General features: G+C 41.6%; 1 protein-coding gene and 1 long non-coding RNA gene across 2 annotated transcripts in view; one reads left to right on the top strand and one right to left on the bottom strand.

Annotated features, from left to right (window-relative positions):
• LOC139331765 (putative nuclease HARBI1) overlaps positions 1–9,446 on the top strand; it is a gene marked incomplete at its 3' end in the record, with an annotated part of 28,808 nt that extends 19,362 nt beyond the window's left edge. The window contains exons 2-4 of the mRNA XM_070963390.1: positions 8,600–9,055; positions 9,155–9,267; positions 9,348–9,446. Coding sequence (XP_070819491.1) covers positions 8,617–9,055; positions 9,155–9,267; positions 9,348–9,446 — 651 coding nt within the window. The remainder of the gene's footprint in view (positions 1–8,599; positions 9,056–9,154; positions 9,268–9,347) is intronic.
• A 760-nt stretch (positions 9,447–10,206) lies between these two features.
• Positions 10,207–19,867, bottom strand: part of LOC139331744 (uncharacterized) — a 116,794-nt gene continuing 107,133 nt past the window's right edge. Inside the window, exons 2-3 of the long non-coding RNA XR_011602193.1 lie at positions 10,466–10,531; positions 10,207–10,341 (exon numbers count right to left, since the gene is read on the bottom strand). This is a non-coding gene — a long non-coding RNA (uncharacterized lncRNA). The remainder of the gene's footprint in view (positions 10,342–10,465; positions 10,532–19,867) is intronic.

The raw sequence follows: 19,867 nt of genomic DNA, 5'->3' as shown, positions 1-19,867 counted from the left end.
TACACGTTTAGCGTTTAAATGATAATTCAGGCTGGAGCTGCTATGGTGATAGGAAAATTCTTTTTTACACAAGGTACAAATCACTGCGTCCTTGTTAATAGTCCCGTCTTTGTTCTTTTTATAAATAAACTTGCCGTTCAAAGGTCCAGGTAGGCTTGCCTCGCTCTGCGGTGTCGCATCCATGTCTGTTGTCACCCTGCTTTTGACTAGTGGCGCAGGTAGGATGCGACCTCACTGCAGCCTACGGGTCACTCAAAGGGCCAAATTTAAATGCTTGCGCATTGACTTGCCACTCATGATTAATTGCGTTAATTTTTATAGCGCGTTAATTTGCAGCGTAATTAATTAATCTAATTAACGCGTTAAACTGACAGCCCTAGTTTATTGTTAATAAAATAAAATAAAATTCCCATCACTGATAGAAAAACCTGTCCACCCAAACCTGACACAAGCTCAGTAGGTCAGTGGGAAGACTTGCCTCGCCCATTGAGAGGCAATATGACCCTAAGGTTTAGAACCAGCATCTTGCTTTTGATAATTAAACACTCACTCTCTATTTGTAACATACTGAGAATACATAAAGGCATGATGGAAGTGGATTAAGCTGCAGGAGTAGTTTGAGAAGCTTCTGTTGGCAATAAAGTATTTTTCATAGTAAAACTGGGTCATTCTAGACACCCAAACGTCAGCCTAACCTAGGGGTCCTCAAAGTCTGAAACTGTGTGGCTCCCTTGAGATTAAAGTGAGACAATTGTGCCCCTAATTACAATGGAACCAATGTGTTTTTGACAAAGTGGTCAGAGGGAAGTACTGGCAGAATGGAAGTTAATACGGCTCCATATTTTCACAGTAGAAGTTAGCCACTATTCAATTCTTCCATAACGGCTATAACAATTTAAGAGTCATTTTATCCAGTTTGAATCAACGACATACAGCACTGCATGCATGTGTGATAAAGAAGCTAGTATTCAAAGTCTGCGGTATATTTTAACATGTTTTCCTCTCTCTCTCTCTCTCTCTGCCTCTCCCTGGTGTAAGGTGAGACTGCACACAGACACACACAATCTGCTATGATTCCTATTCATTTGTTTTGTTTTGGTGTATCCAAGAGGTGTTTATGTTAACCTGATTTTTATCCTGTTTTGTTTTGTTTGTTTGTTTTTTTGTTTGTTTGTTTTTTGTTGTTGTTAGGGAGGATTAGAGTTTTGTGATTTATTTTATTTTATTTTGGACAGGTAAGATTCAAGAAAATTGAAACTTTTTGTTTGTTATGTTGGCCATACCCTCCCCAACTCCATTGCTACTTGTTTAAATGAATAAAAACATTGCTAGACTGCAGTGAAGTTGTGAATGGCCTTGCTTGGGAGCTGGGAGAATAAGGGGAGCCCTTCTGTGTTGTGTCCTGGTTCCCCTATTTTGGGGCATAACATAAATTGGGGGCTCGTCCGGGATGCCGATCTCTTTATCTGTCGGGTAAGTTTTTGGTAGGTATTTTTGTAACTTTTTGTCCCATACGTCTGGTTGACAATCTTTTGTTCCTATAACATTATGGAGTTTAAAATTCAAGAGTTTAAGGCTAATCCCACTTTAGCTCAATTAGATGCCTGTCAGGTGGTCGATTTAATGTTAATAGCTGCGTGGCTGGGTGTTGATGTGCCACCGGCTGCGAGCAAGCCGGACTTGAGGGAACTGATTGTTAAAGCTCTGCAGCAGAAGTGTTTGACTGGGGCTACAGGGGTTGGGGAGTGCGACCCTTACGCAACAAAAATATATTTCTCAATATATTATGTGGCAATATATTTCATGTGTATTCATATATTGTGAAATTTAGATAGGAATATATCATGATGTATTGTAAAACAATATATGATATCTGCAAGTGATATATTGTGGCATATATGAAAATACTGCAATAATTGCCGTTTTCATAGACTGAATAAATACATTGTTATATTACTTAATATATTATTATTTATATTGAAATGTATCCCACATTATATGAGATTATATATTGGAATACACAGTGAATATATGTAAAAATATATGAGATAATAAACATCAATGTATAAGAAAATCTAATCAGATATATGTGGGAACATATACATCTCAAATATGTTGAAAAAATATATTATTATATATGATTTATATTAAATAATCTAATTATGCATTGTGGACACGTGCACGCTTCCATTCCACCTTTCACTCCACTGCCTGCCTGCCTATATATTGCAATATATCCCACACTATGATTATATATTGAAATACAGTGAATATATGTAAAAATATATGTAAAATTGTAATGAGGTAATAAACCTCAATGTACAAGAAAATATAATCAGATATATATGTATATCTATATGGGAACACACACACACACACACAAACCAGCAAACAGTGCCACTCATTGCATCTCATTTACATAAGTCCAACCCCTAATCATTGCTCAAACTTTTGTAGTAACTTTTAAAGCCTTGACTTGGGCCTCACGACCTTTACTGCCTGCAGGAGATCCTCCACTCAGATGGTCCCGTAGTCTTTAATTCTCTTCCCTAAGGGCCCTGATCTCCTCCTCAAGTGCCTCTGAAGTGTCCACTGGGCTGAGGTTAGGTTCTTCTTGGGAAAGAACCTCCAATTCAGACCGTCTTGCAGCTATGAGTTTGTAGTTTTCTTTGTTGAGTAAAATTATTAAATCAATTATGTATGAAATACACAAAAGAGTTGGGAAAATTAAACCAAATATTGATTAAATTAATCATTATGTTTAATATGTTCCATGGCTAGAATAAATTCTAGAAAAAAATTGGCTAGAAAAAATTTAATTCATAGCTGTAGTACTATAGTTCCTTTCTTTTTTTTTTTTTTAAAGTTGCCAGGAACTTAATTGTACAACCCAACAGCACTAACAGATACAGACACACAAACACCTATAGTGCCTAGAAACAAACATATGTGGCTTACGTTACATCAAATACATTATTTTATTGTCCAATTTTGTGTGTTAGCTAGCTAACATCTGTTAATCAAATGAGTACTGCTTCATTATAACAGTAACACTAACAGGCCGGATAAACGGATCAGTAGGTGTGCCTCTGTGATGGGTGGGAGGGTGGGATCAGTGAGGATGAGGAGGATGGTGCACGCCATCCTCAATAACAAGAGTCATCCTCTTCATGAGACTCTGGAAGCTCAGAGAAGCAGCCACAGCAACAGGCTCCTCTCCGTGCGCTGTCGAACTGAGAGGTTCAGGAGATCATTCATTCCTGCTGCCATAAGACCGTATAACAGCTCCTGTTAAATGTTGAACTGTGCACATCATTAATTCATGAATTTATTATCTTATTTACTATTTTATCAGTAATGTGTGTTTTTGATCTGTTTTATCTGTTCATATGTGCTACTGGACACCCCAATTTCCCCTCATGGGGATAAATAAACTATCTATCTATCTATCTATCTATCTATCTATCTATCTATCTATCTATCTATCTATCTATCTATCTATCTATCTTACAGCTAAAGCTGACGTTAGCCAGATTGTCACTATCCCGAAGCTAATAGCCTACAGCAAACGTTACTTGGCCAATGATGCAAACACCTCAACTGGATAATTGCTATCATGATTAATGTTTCATGACTAATGAAGTGAAAATAATAATAATAATAATAATAATAATAATAATAATAATAATAATAATAATAATAATAATAATAATAATAACTGTACTTGCCTGCCAACTGCAAATGTGCTGGTTCAACCAACCACCCATTTGAAGGCCTCTTGCCACTGCGCCACTCGATAAGATATTCCTTGTTAGAGTCTTCAGGATCGAAGTCTACGATCCAATTTACAGGGACTATACTGAGAGCATCTTTATCCTTCCCTTTTAACCAGCTCACCAGTGCAAACTTCATTTTCTGCTCTAACCGCTGAGGCACGCACAGACTTGGTTTGTTTACTTCCGTTCTAGAGTCTCAGTATCCCCGGAACCAGATTTGTAGAAGTATTGATCTGGTGCTGCTTGACTGCGGCATCACTGTTTTGTTGAAAAATGGACACATAATCACTGTGTATTATTACATTGTAGTACAGAGACTTGATAACAGAAAATGTTTTGCTGTTGGAAGACAGTATGACGAATCACACAGTTCAGTGCTAAATTTAGAAAATGTATTTGGCTTGAAAAGAGTGTTACGGGGCAGGAAACAGGTTTTTGATGTGATGAAATTCAACAGGAAATAGTTGATCTGCCACATTATGCCAACCTTTATGCATGTATACCTCCACGTTCCAGTGTGGAGGACTGAAATGTCATGTTGAGGATGAAATGTAATGTGGGGGAATAAAAAGTGGACTCAAAGGAAAAAATTGTATTTGCTGCTGCCATTTTTTATACAGTACATAACCATATATGGTCCATCCATGTGGCTAATGTTAAATATAATGAATGTCAGGCAAAATCTGATTTGCAAAATGTGATTTTAGCTTGGAGCTTGTCTAACTCATAAAAAAATACTTTGTTTGAATAAACATACATGCAATAATGTAATACAGTTTTATTTTTGCACAGCAATGTATTTTAAAATATATTTAAATCAGTATATAGCGATAGGATTTCCATCCATATATTGCTATATATTTTCAAATATATGGAAAGAATGTGTCATATTGTCATATATTGAAATATATTATTCTAATGTATTGCAATATAAATTCTAGTATATTGCAATATACTTTTGTTTCATAAGGGGAGGAGCTGCCGCCGGGGGCTCATCCTAAGGATTGTTGCCATCCACCACTTTACCATCAGCGGCTCCCTACCATACAACAGTTCCCACTGATCTGCCCACTGTGACTAGGATGACTGCAGAGGAGCTTAGGCTGACTTTCCACGTAAAGGAAATGGAGGTGAGGAACTGGGAGTTGGAGGTATAGTCCATGCACCTTCAAGTTAAGAGCCTAGAGTCAGCCTAGGATGCCTCCCCAGTCCCCTAATCTGCCAGTCCCCACATTCTCCCTGTGACAGTTTCGACGTAAGCTGGCACATCGCACTCGTGCCACCCTTTAGAGAAGCTGAAGTAGACTCATATTTCAATGCATTTGAGAAAATTGCAGCCACCCTAAATTGGCCAAAAGATGTGTGGTCTCTGTTATTGCAGTGCAAACTGACAGGGAAAGCTCAGGAAGTGTGCGCTACTCTGTCAGTGGAACAGAGTGTGACAAAGTGGATTAACAATTCCATTTGCCACTTAATTACATGTTTATTTTATAACCATTTCTTTGTTCACAGTATTTGTTTGGTTTCATTACTTTATGTTAACTCTAAAGTCCATGCGATAACGCTAGTACACAGTACTATCCTGGGTCTGTTTTGTGTTTAGCGTTATTTTTCCATCATCTTTACAACTGAGTTAGCATAGTAATGACAGACACAAGTTATGGGTATTTCAGTAACTTTTATTATTTTCTGTAAATAGCATTGTTAGATTATTCAGTTAAGCACATGTCTTTTGTGTAAGTGTTACCAGGTGCAGCAAGCCAGGGGGAAAAGGGAGCCGCCCAGCAATTCCTGGCTTTTTATAGAGTTGGTGACATCATTAGTGAGGTCAGGGATGCTACCATGTCAGAGGGGGGAAGCTGCTGATATTATTGAGCTCATTAAAGGTTTCTGCTGGGTATAGCTGAGAATGGTGCCTTGGATTATGTATTTGAGTCTCGTGGGAAATGAGAGTTTCAGGGAGAAATTGTCCAATGTGTCTGTTATGTACCGGGTCTAGGATAGTTGTTTGCCCACCCTGAAGAGAGGATGGTAGGGGCCTGTTACCTCTAATGGAGGGAAAAGGGAAGGATAAAAGGAGGTGTCTACAGAGGCCAGGTTGGGAAGGTTATTCACAGCAGCTACCAGGGCTTGTGCTGTTAATTTGTGAGTAATGAGTTCATTTCTTCTCAGTTCCTTATGTTTATAATTTTTGCTTCCTGTTGTTTTTTGTTGTTGTTGCACTTTCCTGGAAGCACATGAAAATAAAATGTCCAACCATGGGGACTTTCAGCTGAGCCTTCTGTGTCTGCCCCCTACTTCATTGTAAACCCTCTGGTTACACTATCTCACACAGAGCCTAAATTATGACATTGTAAAAGCTACTGTCCTACGTGCGTACGAGTTAGTACCTGAAGCATATCGACAAAAGTTGAGGAAGTGTGAACGTAATGTCAACCAAACATACATGGAGTTTGCACGTGCAGAGTACTTTTTGATAAGTGGTGCCAAGCTAGCAAAGTGACAGAATTTGCACCCTCTTGCCCCTGGAGGAGTTCAAAAAGTGTCTTCCGGAGCGAATTGTTATTTATTTGAATGAACAAAGTTGCGTCGCTTGCTGAGGTTGCAGTGCTGGCTGAGGAGTTTGCGCTAACTCATAGTGTTTTTGTGTCTCCTGTGCATCCAGAGATTCCTGGATTTGAAAATAAGAAGCCTCATTCACCAAAAACCTCGCAGCGTACCACATCTGCCGCGGGCGAAAATCATGTTTGTTTTTATTGTCGTGAGCCTGGCCACCTCATTTTGGCCTGTCCAGCCCTGAAAAAGAAAAACTAAAAATAACAGTCTGCTGTCGTACTGATTCAGCATGGGTCCGCTCAAGAAGAGCATGTCACTCAGCTGACAGCAGAGTCCAAAGACATTGACGAGGACTTTAAACCATTTATTTCCCACAGGTTTTTGTCTGTGCCTGGAAATGAGGCAGACAGTGTTCCAATAACCATTCTGCACCAATTACTCTATAGCTCATTGTGGGGTTCTGCCGTTCTCTGAAAAAACCTACTGCGGGACAGATTGGCTGGTGTGGGGGATTGGTTTGATTTTGATTTTACGCGTGCCAGTTCACGCCGTTAACCTCTCTTCTTCTTTAGTGACTGGCCCGGTACCAGTTGGGGTGCACGCTGAGCTGCCTATATTAGGAGTGGATCTTATCCTTGGGAATGATTTGGCTGGGAAAAAAGTGTTTCCTATGGTTCCTAAGGTAACAGAAATTCTGACCGCGGATGTAACTGTCTCTTCTCCACCCGATTCACCTCCTGTTTTTCCTGCATGCGTCGTCATGCGCGCCCACGCTCGTAAGATGGGTCATTTGATAGACCTGTCTGACTCTTTTTTGTGCATGCCAGATAACTCGGGCAGCGCCGCTTCAGAAACAAAAGGTGTGTTTCTGTGACCTTGCCTGATGAGAAGGGCCTGTGTCTGTCTGTGAACAAAGGCTAGCTTGTAGCAGCCCAACAATCTGATTGTTCTTTAGCAAAGTGTGTCTGCTGCTCAGAGTGAGGAAGGTGTGTCACAAACTGTGTCTTACCTGTATGATGATGGTGTTTTGCTGTGTAAGTGGGTCCCAGTGGCTGGGATGGCATGTGAAGCAGTGCACCAAGTAGAGTACATACTGACTATGATGTGCACTGCTACGGACTTGGCCGAGGCCGTTCCGTTACGCTACGTGCCAAAGGAGTGGTGAAAGTTATTTTTCCACTTTCGGATTGCCCAGGTGCATCCAGTCTGATCAGGGATCCAACTTTATGTCCACTGTGTTTTCCCAGGTTATTCAAGAATTATCCATAAAGCATTGAGTCTCCAGTGCGTATCATCCAGAGAGCCAGGGCGCACTGGGGAGGTTTCACCAGACATTAAAAACAATGTTGAGGAAATATTGTGTTGAGTCAAATAAGGAGCGGGATGAGGGGCTGCCACTGCTCCTGTTTGCATATCGGGAAGTCACACAGGAATCTCTTGGATTCAGTCCAGCCAAGCTGGTTTTCGGTCATACGGTGCAGGGTCTGTTGCGCTTGCTGTGAGAGGGGTGGCTCGCAGATAAACCAGGTCCCACGCACAGCATCTTGGATTATGTGAGCTCGTTCAGGGAGAGGTTACACTTGGTGGTTGAGTTGGCCCGTAGTGCCCTCTCCAGCGTGCAGAACAAAATGAAGCAACAGTTTGATAAAAACACTCCCCGACGCTCTTTTCAGCCGGGTGATCGGGTCCTGGCGTTGTTGCCTCAACTGGGTCAACAAATAGAACACATAAAGCACAGAACTTGAAGGAAACGTGCACTGTCTGAACAACACATGATGCACAGAACTTGAGTGTGTGTGTGTGTGTGTGTGTTCTACAGGTGTACTTTTTGCATTTGCTGCATGTGGTCTGTGTCACTATATGAAGGAAGTGTGTCTAAACAACACATGATGCACAGGGGCCCGTTTCACAAAGCTGGTTTAGTGAAAACTCTGAGTTTGTTAAGCCTGAAATGAAGGAAACTCGGAGTTTTCCGTTTCACAAAGGGAGGTAACTCAAACCAGAGGAGGAGGGGTAACTCTCGCCTGTTTCACAGAGAGAGGTAACTTAAACTCTCGGTCAGTTACCATGGTAACAGACTCTATGAACCTAACCTGGCTGGGACCAGGTTTTTCTCAATGAACCTCGAGTTTCTCTCTGTCTCCGCCCCCTGTCAGCCACACGTTTTTTGATTTCCTCATTCATTCAGGCAGCAGGCGAGTTTTGGCATAACATAGTTCTGCCGTCTGTTATTTAAAAAAAAAAATCAGCCAGTCGGCCTATATGAGAAGTCCACTTTTCCACCATGGCATGTCCTTTTGAGAACGATCCCGTGGATGAAGGTGCAGCATTACTGCGCAGGGAATTAAATATTCGTCGGGAGATGGTTATCAGACCACGCATAGATGTTCTGGCATTTCCAGACAATTATCTTTTTGAACGGTACCGTTTCACGTCGCAGTCCATCACCTACATCCACAACCTAATCCATCCTTATATCTGCAACATTACCAGCCGTAGTCATGCTCTCACATCCCAGCAGATATTGTGTGTTGCGCTTCGTTTCTTTGCAAATGGGAGTTTTTTGTATAACATCGGAGATGCAGAGCACTTAAGCAAGGCAACTGTATGCAGGGTGGTCAGAAAAGTTTGCCTCGCCGTGAAACGGCTATTACCCATCTTCGTGGTTTTCCCTGGACATAAACCTGTCAGAGTCATCAAGGAGGAGTTCCACAGGATTGCAGGTGAATGATGCAGAGATCCAAATGAATTTTAAATTATATTCCATTAATGACATTGTGCTGCAACCTCAGACTGGGATTAGTAATTTTAATTTCCTTTAGGATTCCCCAGTGTGATTGGCTGCATAGATGGCACACACATCCCCATCACAGCTCCCTCACATAATGAAGCAGATTATGTGAATAGGAAGTCCATTCACAGCATAAATGTGCAGGTACATGTAGAGTGACTACTGTTTCAAAATGTTAAAGACTGCATCATAATTCAACATCTGTCATTCTCTGCACTGTCAAGATCGTATGTGATGCTGCATACTTAATTTCCAATGTGGAGGCCAAGTGGCCTGGGTCTGTTCATGACTCAAGGATTCATCATGAGTCTAACCTGAGCAACAGACTGCAACGTGGTAAGCAGCCTAAAGATTTGCACAATATAATTCACCTGTCTCCCTCCTTTAATATACTCTGATGTGTCCCCTACACATTACAGGAGAGTTTGATGGCCTTCTGCTGGGTGACAGAGGTGACCCATGCCAACCCAGGCTGCGGACTCCTTACCCTGACCCTGAACCAGGCCCCCAACAGAACTTCAACCGGGCTCACTGCAGGACAAGAGCCCGGGTGGAGATGACCATAGGCCTGCTGAAAGCCCGTTTCCAGTGCCTACGTCACCTCAGGGTGACCCCTGAGAGGGCCTGTGATATCATTGTGGCATGTGTTGTTCTTCATAATATTGCCACTATTAGAGGAGAGCGACACCCTGCCCTACAAATTGAAGACCCTGATGATGACCCCATCCACCTGCCAGCTATGCAGGACGGCAGAGCAGTCAGAGACACCATATGCCATAGTCATTTCAGAGATTGAGTCACCACCACCACCACCACAGCAGTCAAATAAAGACACAATACACACTTCATTTGGTCTTCTTTATTTCCTACAAATAAAAGAGCTAGATTAGTTAATGTTCCAATAGTTAACATAATTAACATAATTCACCTGTGACCATTCACCCACCTCTAATTTGTGTTCCAGTATTTCAATTTCTAAATCTGCCCTCCTAATCTGGCGGTCCAAGTATTGCATTTCTTTGTTGGTTTTTTGGATTTTTTTCAGCAGGTGAATTTTATAAATCTCTTTTACTGGTAACACATAAGGAGGACATTAAATTATACAGTTGCACATGAATTCCACAGAATGAACCTCTGGTGTTTACTGAACATCCATCTTACTGTGTCAATCTGTGCAGTGGAAGTTGAGGGACTCTCCTGCTGCTGCCCAGCCATGCCCTGTTAAAGAGGATGAGAATGTGTTAATGCTTCAGTGTAGGCTAAATGTCACACTCTATATTCCACCAGAATGTTAAGAAATGTAAATGGGAAGAGAACTATCAGTAACATATCAAGATGTTACCTCTATAGGCCTTTCTGGATCCCCCTCTGTAAAGGCAGCAGACACGGTTCCCTCGTGCTCTTCATCCTAGATGAGTGATATGTTTCAGTATACTTAAACGACCATTTGGCAAAATCTTTGGAGTATTGCCTACTTAAAGTCACAAGGCCTGTTGTGGCATTAGATGGCTCCACCAGGCAGATAGCACCATCAGAATCTGTTGGGACAAAAAAAAAAAAAAGACATGAAAGGGAAATAAATATTTTTATGAATAGGCTTAAAAGAGATATATAGGCCTAGGCATATTACATTTTATAAAGGCACTTGTGTCTTGGGGGGGAGCTCTGAAGATGAGCTCCCTCCAGGGATTCCCTCAGCCACTGGCCTTCCTAAATTGTGGCTTAGGGCCAGCTCCTCTGCCTCCGTTAGAGGTGGCGGTGCTGGGCCGCCACACGTTTTGCGGGCATCTGCCTTCTTTCTGTTGGCTGAGCAGAAGTCTGTGTTAGTTTAAATAGGCTTAATTATTTAACAGAATATGATATAGATGAGAAGACATTTATGTGTGTGAAAACAGCATTATGTTGGGGATAAAACAACAGCCACTTAATATTTACTTTACAATGTAAAACATGATCAAAATGAGGTACCCCTATTTAATTATGCCGAGGTCTTACCTGTTTGAACAATGTTTTTATATTTCATCTTAAGCTGCTGCAAAGTGCGCTTCTCCCCTGTGGGATTGCACCTCCATGAAATAAATTAATGAGCTACCATTCAAGCAGTTTTCCCCTGTAATATTAGTGTGATTGCAAAGGACTGCATTTAAACTCAGGCACTGACCCGAGCAGCAAAGTTTTCCCACGCCGTCTCTCTCTCTTTTGCGGTTGCAGCGGTGTTGCACTTTTTTCTAAAAACGTGTTGAAACTCGCTATATGAGCGCATTAAGATTTCTAGCTCCAGAGCGGTAAAAAACGCAGCCCTCCTCTTCCCCGTTGCCATGGTGACTCGTCGAATCGGGGCTCCATTGATGTTGCCTTTTTATAGTCGTGGTGCACGCGCTTAACACAGATGTACATTTTGCATTTGTGTGTGTGTGTGTGTGTGTGTGTGTGTGTGTGTGTGTGTGTGTGTTAGTGTGTGTCTGTCTGTCAGGCGTTGTATGCATGCGGGTCAAATTGACCCAAACATCCTATGAAGGACATAAATGTGTAGGGGGTACTGTATCATGTCAAGTATTTTTTTTTTTCTTTCACATGTTCTTCACATAAAATAAGCCAAGGCCATGGTGTTTCAGGTCGAAATGTCATATCTTTGTATCATTTTTCTTTTTATAAAAATTTGAAACGGGTCAATTTGACCCGAACACCACATAAGGGTTAAGAAAAACTAAATAGCTAAAACAGGTAAAAACAATAGAAAACACAAATATCACACAGAAGGACTTCTAAGTACTTTCCAAAGGCAACTGTACTTGCTTGTGATTCCAGAAGACATTTCACCTGTCGTCCAAGAGGCTTCTTCATTTCTAACTGACTAGTGGGAAGTCACAGGTATTTATCCTCTTGCAGGACCATAGCTCCACCCAGCCGTCATGTGAGTTGTCACATGAGTGTTCACGGGTCAATGGGTGTTAATAGGTGAGAATGGGTGAGTTGTTGACCCACTTGACCATCATGTGAGTCATTGGGGTCACATGAGTCCTTGTGTGAATGGCTGTTAAAATGCCTAGGGAGGGATCTAGGACTGCACTGTAAGTGGCTGATAAGTGGTGTCTTATACTACATCCTCTGTTCAGTGATGGCCTTTTCATTCTGACATGGAAGGCTTTTTTCACTCCCCTTTCAAACCGTCGGTATTCCCTGGCCAAAATATGAATATGAATGTTGTTGTTTTTAATTAGGAAGCTGAAGAGCTTTGGTGTCAGTCAACACGCTCTGGAAATGGCATACAGAGGCCAGAAGCACAAAAACAAGCTTTCCACAATTGTCAGTGTTGTGGAGAAGGTGGTTGGTATGCCTCAACAACAACTCTGTAAGGTATTTAACAGGGCAGTCGTTAGGAAGGCCAGACATTTTTGTGAATGCCTTACACCCCTTAAATTCAGAGTTTGAATTGCTTCCAAAGAAATCTTTTATTCCATATGCCATACAAGCACTGAACAAAAATTGACTGCACCAGGGAAAACTAAAGGATTTTAATTGTATTCTCTGTAGGCTATAATATCCTTACCTGCTGCTGCTATTTCCTGTCTATTTGCACGGTTCGTTGTATGGTGTGAAGTGTCTAATGATTTGTTTTTTGTTTGTAATTTAGTGTATTGGAGAAGCCAAAGACAAATTTCCACTAAGGTGGACAATAAAGTCAGTCTAATTATTTTCCTCAAATGAATGTCACTTGTCCTTGAGGTGTTGGCCCTCCTGTGTTGTGCTATGCACTTGTGAAGCGGTTGTTTTATTTCCCTAACAAGTCTGTGCATTCCTCACCATATTGCACTGCATATACTACAGTGCTCTGCTTATGCGCGGATGTTTTGTCCTTTGGGTGGATCAGCTTGTGTCTCAGGGTGTTACTGGCTTGAAGTGCACATGGACGTGGTGTTTGTTGAGAATCCCCCTTTTTCAGATACTCCTGCAATGTAAGGGATGACAATGTTGTTCAGTTTATGGTCCTTTTCTAATCTTTCTGTTCTTTGTCCCTTTGCGGTCTTGATGAAGGCCCAGTTTGGGTAACCACGCGTTCTGACTGATTTCCTGATGTGTTTCTGCTCCTTATCCTTGCCTTCTGTCCTTGTGGGCACAATCTGAGCCCAATGTTGTAGGGTTCTGATAACTCCCAGCTTATGCTCCAGTGGGTGGTGAGAATCAAAGAGCAAATATTCTGTATGCAGGTTTTCTGTGTACTTCAATGTTGAGGCTCCTGTCATCTTCAGTGTGGACTGCACATTCCAAACAGGCCAGACTGTCTCCTAAACATTCTCCCAAGTGAACTTGATGTTGCTGTCCACTGCATGATGTGGTCCATGAAAGCTTCCACTTCATGCGTTCTGATTTTGGCCCAGGTGTCATCCAAGTGTCTAAACCAATGGCTGGGGACAGTTGCTGCAAAGGAGATCAGGGCTCTGCTCTCTACTTCTTCCATATAGAGATTGGCCACTATTGGATAGACCGGTGACCCCATGGCACAGCTATTCTGTCTGTAGAAACTCTGGTTGCAGTAGAAATAGGTAGTTGTCAGGCAGAGGTCTAGGAGGGCACATATGTGATCTGAGGTAAGGTTGGGTCTGTTGGAGAGAGTGTTGTCCTGTAGCAGTTTTTTCCTTACAGTCTTTACTGCTTCCAGGGTGGGAATGCATGTGAAGAGTGAAGTGATGATGTAATACCACTGTTTCATCTGTGTCCTGAACTGCTGTTAATACTTGTTAATACTTGTTTATATACTTAGTTATATTGTATTTTTATTATATATTAGAATATTATATAATATTTATTACATGTTAGAATACATATTGTATAACTATATATTTAGTTATAAATTGTTATATTTTAAATTTTACATTTTTTGGATGTCTCTTCATAATCCTGTGACAGTCTAAGGGCATTCATCTCAAAGTACATAGCAACATGTCTATGAAGATTCTCATTGATTCAGGTCATGGTACTTCTACATACTTTCCAAAACCAACTGGACTTGCCCGTGACTCTAGAAGATGTTTCGCCTCTCATCCTAGAGACTTCAGTTCTAACTGACTAACTATAACTGTCTATAGTTGGGTGGAGCTATGATCCTGCAAGAGGATAAACGCTTGGGACTTCCCACCAGTCAGTTTGAACTGAAGAAGCCTCTTGGAAGAGAGGACAGGGTGAGAATCTTCACAGAAATACACAGAAAGGAAAACACAGTCAGTCTAGTCTGCAGTCTAGCAACCAGTCCAAGTCTCATTCCAGCAGGATCCTTGCTACCACACCAAGTCCCAGTTCAGCAGCAGTATTGTTGAGCATCAGTGCCATATGATCACTCCAAAGTTTCAGCCCAGCAGCAGGCAAGCAATCAGACCAAGAATCAATCCAGCAGCTGCATGGAAACAAGCCATTAGTTCTCTTCAAATAAAAAAGCTTATTGAGAAGTACTGGAGACAAGCAGTACTAACTTGTATGGAGAGTCCTGGGAGTTGTTAAAATATGAAATCAGAAGATTGGCTATAGTACTGGGCAAAAATGTCTAAAACAACAAAAGAAAAAGAACTCCAAATCGTTACAGCTTAACTGAAAAAGAAAACCAGTCTGAGGACGACTCACTGCAATCTGCACTGGATTTAATTTATGAAAGAAAAGGTGCATTCATTAGATCCAGAAGAAAATGGCTAGAGCAAGGCGAGAAGTGCTCTAAGTATTTCCTTAACCTTGAAAAAAGAAATGCTGAAATGTCTTCTGTGACCAAACTTAAAATTAATGGTACGATTTGTGAAGAGGAATCAACGATCTCTAACTATGTGGCCAACTTTTATGAAAAACTGTACTCCAGACCACTAGCAGAACAAATCAGTGCTGGGCCGGGGGTGGGGCACATGACTGGGCCCTTTAAACCCAATAAAGCTCATGATAACATTGCTTTACAACATACACATGCCCGCAACAGCAGGGCTTACAAGCACACATACTACATTTTGGACACAAGGCTCAAAGCCTTCAGTAAGGCCGGGGCCACATAGCACGCCTGCGCAGAGCGTGAGCGTGGCGTTACGGCATGGTTTTCATTTCGGCGTCCATACAAACAGGTTGCAGTGTCCGCACTGCCGACATGAGCAGCGTGAGACTCGTGCGAGTCCTGCGTGGCTGCTGCGGCGCATCAACTAGAGATTCCAAGGCTCGCCGCAGTCAAATCAGTATCATGTGAGTATTTCACAGCGACTACAATGTGTGTATCTGCGTATGTGACACACATGACGAGAAAATACACAATATGAGAGGGACAGAAGTTCTCCATCATCTCTACTCCTTTCCATCTCTCCCACTCTCTCCTCCTGTAGCTCAGTCCCTGTTCCAGCGCATGTAAAGTAAAATTACGTCATCATTTTTGTTGTCGATAATTATCAAACTCAAACTCCATGTAAATAGATGGAGCCAGCAGTTGCTGCGCCGCTGCAGACACGCAGATGAGACGCAGGATATGTGAACAGGAACACGCGCGAGAGACGCAGCAGCTCAGCAACGCCATGCACAAGCTCTAGGCGTGCTGTGTGGCCCCGACTTTGCTCCACTTTTATGCTTATATGAACTGCCACTCATGTTTAGCTTAGTCCGTAAAAATGCTCCACCTAGCTTGCACTCTGTTGACAAATGACTGATGATGACGTGATGGACGGTTGATGACGATTTTACCCAAAATACACTTGGAGACAATATCGGCGATCTACTTGTAAATTTGTACGTAATGATGTGAGAGTGAAAATAAAGCCAGTCATGCAGCACATCATTCTATTCATATTTTACACCTAACTACATCACTAAAGTCAATCTTGTAAAGTTTTTACCAACCATGACTCATCCTGACTGGGTCAACATATATAAGCCCACACATATCTCTTATTAAAAAATATTGTTGAGAAAGGGTCTGGTGTCCCCCAGCTTGGAACAGAGATCCCTCCTTTCCGCCCAGCCCCGGGCCCCCCCTGGGCCGAGGGCGTGTCGCCCTCCCAGCCCCCTGGTAGCTCCGCCCCTGCTCCAGACAAACTCTTGATGAAAAGCAAATGGATGTGTATTGCCAAAATATAAATCAAAATATTTAAAAAAATTGACAACAAACTTAAGGACTTGTGTGACCAAAAAATCTTTAATTATGAAATACTTAAAGCTATAGACTCACTAAAAGATGATAAATCTCCCGGAAATGATGGTATTACTGGCGAATTCTACAAAAGCTTCAAGGATGCCCTTACTCCATTTCTTGCATGTGTTTTTGAAGAATCAATCACCAAAGGCAAACTCCCACCTTCTATGCAGCAAGGACTCATAAAATTAATAGCCAAACCAAACAAAGACAAAATGAACATAGAAAACTGGAAGCCAATAACCTTATTAAACAATGATGCTAAGATATTTACCTCCATCTTTGCGCAGAGACTAAAGGTGGGATTGGGAGAAATTATTGATGAGGAACAATCTGGGTTTATGGCAGGTAGAAGTATAATTAATAATGTAAGATTAATATTGGACTTAATTGATTACAATGAATACATAAATGAGAACAGTCTTGTTTTGTTTGTTGACAATTACAAAGCATTTGATACAGTAAACCACCAATTCATAGTAAAAACACTCAATACATTTGGATTTGGAGAACGATTTATCTTTATCATTGGAACTTTATACAAGGGATGCAACAGCTCAGTAAAACTACAACATGCAACCTCTCCGAGATTCAACATCGACAGAGGAATAAAACGAGACTGTCCTCTAAGCCCGTACCTGTTCCTCTTTGTAGCACAGATGTTGGCTGCACAAGTTAAAATAACAAACTTTCACGGTATCTGTGCTTTTGACAGAATTTAAAATATCACAACTGGTGGACGACACTGCTATTTTTATTAAGACACAAACATAAGTAAATAAAGTAGTAAATTGTATTAGTGAATTCACTGAGGTTAACTACGAACCTCGGAAAATCTGTATTGTTGCCACTTAAAACCTGTAGCTTGCCAGAAGTCTGTGGTATTCCTGTCAAGAACACAGTTACTTACCTTGGGGTAACAATAAACAATCAGTCCAATCGATCTGATCTGAACTTCAACTCCATCATCAATCAAATAAAGAAAAGCTTTAATATGTGGTTAATGCGAGATTTGTCCATTTATGGCAGAGTTTTATTAGCTAAAGCTGAAGGAATATCAAGGTCTGTATACATGTCTTTGTCAATGGATTTACCTGTAAACATATGTAAAGAACTGGATAAAATGCTTTTTAATTTCATATGGAGAAACAAAGCCCATTATCTAAAAAAGGAGATTCTCTGTAACCAGAGGGGGAATGGAGGGTTGGAAGTTCTAAGTTTTGAAACTATGAATAATATGTTCAAAATTAATTGGTTATGTCACCTCGTTAGAGAAAATGTCAATATGTGGAACGCAATTCCAAACTATCTATTCAATAAATTAGGAGGAATTCACTTTTTACTCAAGTGTAATTTTAAAATTGACAAAATACCAGTTAAGTTATCAAACTTCCATAAACAGGCGTTGCTTTCCTGGGGGCTGATCTACAAACGCGGCTTCTCGCCAACCAGCTGCTACATCTGGAACAACCAACACATTCAGCGCAGAAACAAAACAATATTTTACAAAGCTTGGTTTGATCAGGGGATATTATGGATTAATCAGTTAATTGATGAACAAGGACAAATCTTATCTTGCAACCAATTTATTCACAAACATCATCTCACAATCTCACAAACAGAACATAGACTACAGCTGTGATTTCTGCCAAACAGAACCAGAAACCATCATCCACCTCTTTTATCAGTGCTCATACAGTAAAAACCTCTGGACTCATATACAAAATGTAATCCATGAAAAACCGGACACAGGATCGGCCTCCAGGAAAGCCACATCCTCTTTCACTTTGAAAACCCCTCCATACCCCACGACCTTTCCCTCTTGTTACAGAGGATCATCATGCTGGGCAAATTTCACATGCACAAAACAAAATGGGCAAAGAGAAAACCAAATGGAAAATACTTTGAAAATGAACTCAAACAATACTTTAATACAATTACAACATCATCCATAAAAATATCAGACTTGTTTATCAAATACTTAAAATTCCCTGATTTAATATAAAATGTGTTTATATTATTTAATTTCACTCTCTACATATATATATTTGTAATACTGTCTTTACATGACTCTTTGTGTTTACATTTGTGCTGTAATTTGGGTGTTTACACTTGTGTCATAATTTATGTATTTACAATTGTGTTGTAACTTGTATAATAAAAAAAAAGAAAAAAAAAAGGCAGCAGGATCAGGAAATGGCTGTCACTCTGGCTCAGAAGATGGCTGCAGCACAGGAACTGAAGACCGCTGCAGCTCTGGCTCAGTGGATGACTGCTGTCCTGGCTCAGGAGAACGCTGCAGCTCTGGCTCAGAAGATGGTTGCAGCTCTGGCCCAGAGGATGGCTGGAGATGGCTGCAGTTCTGGCACAGGATATGGCTGCAGCACAGAAATTGGAGACAACAGCAGTTCTGGTCAGCAGTTCAGAGCTACTGCTCTGGCTCAGTGGATAGCAGCAGGTGTGACACAGGAGATGGCTGCAGCTCTGGCTCTGGAGATCGCTGCAGCTCTGTCAGGCTGCCAACCGGGAATTCCAGGTCATTGACTGGGGACCAGGAGCAGTTATCGGTTTTACCACAACGGTGCTGGACAGCGGGCCCTCCATGGCACTGGCAGGGCAGTGGTGGGCATGACATTGACTGCAATTTCCTTCCTGTTGGGGTGGTCTTGAAGGCCAGCTGTGTCCCCCAGTGGAGGCCCCTGTGACTTGTTAAGGATGGACTCCAGCAGGAAGCTTGCCTACTCAGGAATGGGACATGGCTGGGGGTGAGACAGCTGTTAGCAGGAAGATAGCAGGCATGTGGCTAGTCTACTCAGGGGCTGGTGCTGGCAGGGGGATAGCAGACCTGTGGCTTGCCGACTCAGGGACTGTAGTCACGGCTAGTATATGAAAGTCTGACATGATGGTAAATGTAAATTGACTCCACTCATATTAATGGACGAAGTGCTTACTCATTCACACACACTCACACATAAATGGTGATGGAGTTGCCATGCAAAGCCTGTCCAACAGTAACTTAGGGTTCAGTGGGTATCCAGACATAATGACATAAATGCAGACAATATAGATGTCCTTTAATTCCTTTTTTTTTTACTACAGCCCAACATTAATCAGCATGAAAGACTGCAAATTAGTAAGTACTCATATTTACATGAGATAGTACTCATTGCTTGTAAGTGCAAAGCCTTTTTTGCTGCATTGTATGAGGCCGAAGGATTAGTGTGTGGGTATGGTGTGGGTATGTCTCTGCTCTATCCAATCCACACTCATTCACACCCTCGGCACATACATAAATCCTTTTACAGGTGACCCCACTGTGACACAGCCTGCTGATAATAAAATACTGGAGCTCCACATCGCCTGTATGGACACCTGTGATAATGACATATTTTCCAACAGCACAGGGAGTCAAATCATCAACAGATGAGCCACAGCACACTCCGCTCCATGTTAAACAGTCTCTTAAGGGACAGTAGCTTCCACCTTGTTTCCATGGCAACCCCGCCAGGGTGCCCAGCACCAGTTGGCAGAGCCGGAAAAAGGCCGGTCAGGTGTGAAATTACCTCAGTGCCGAGTACCACATGGAGTGTGAAGAGA

Source organism: Chaetodon trifascialis, chromosome 5 (genome assembly GCF_039877785.1).
Source record: "Chaetodon trifascialis isolate fChaTrf1 chromosome 5, fChaTrf1.hap1, whole genome shotgun sequence".
Taxonomy (NCBI): Eukaryota; Metazoa; Chordata; class Actinopteri; order Chaetodontiformes; family Chaetodontidae; genus Chaetodon; species Chaetodon trifascialis.
The sequence above is the reverse complement of the archived record's forward strand: the minus strand, read 5'-3'. Positions and strand labels throughout refer to the sequence as shown.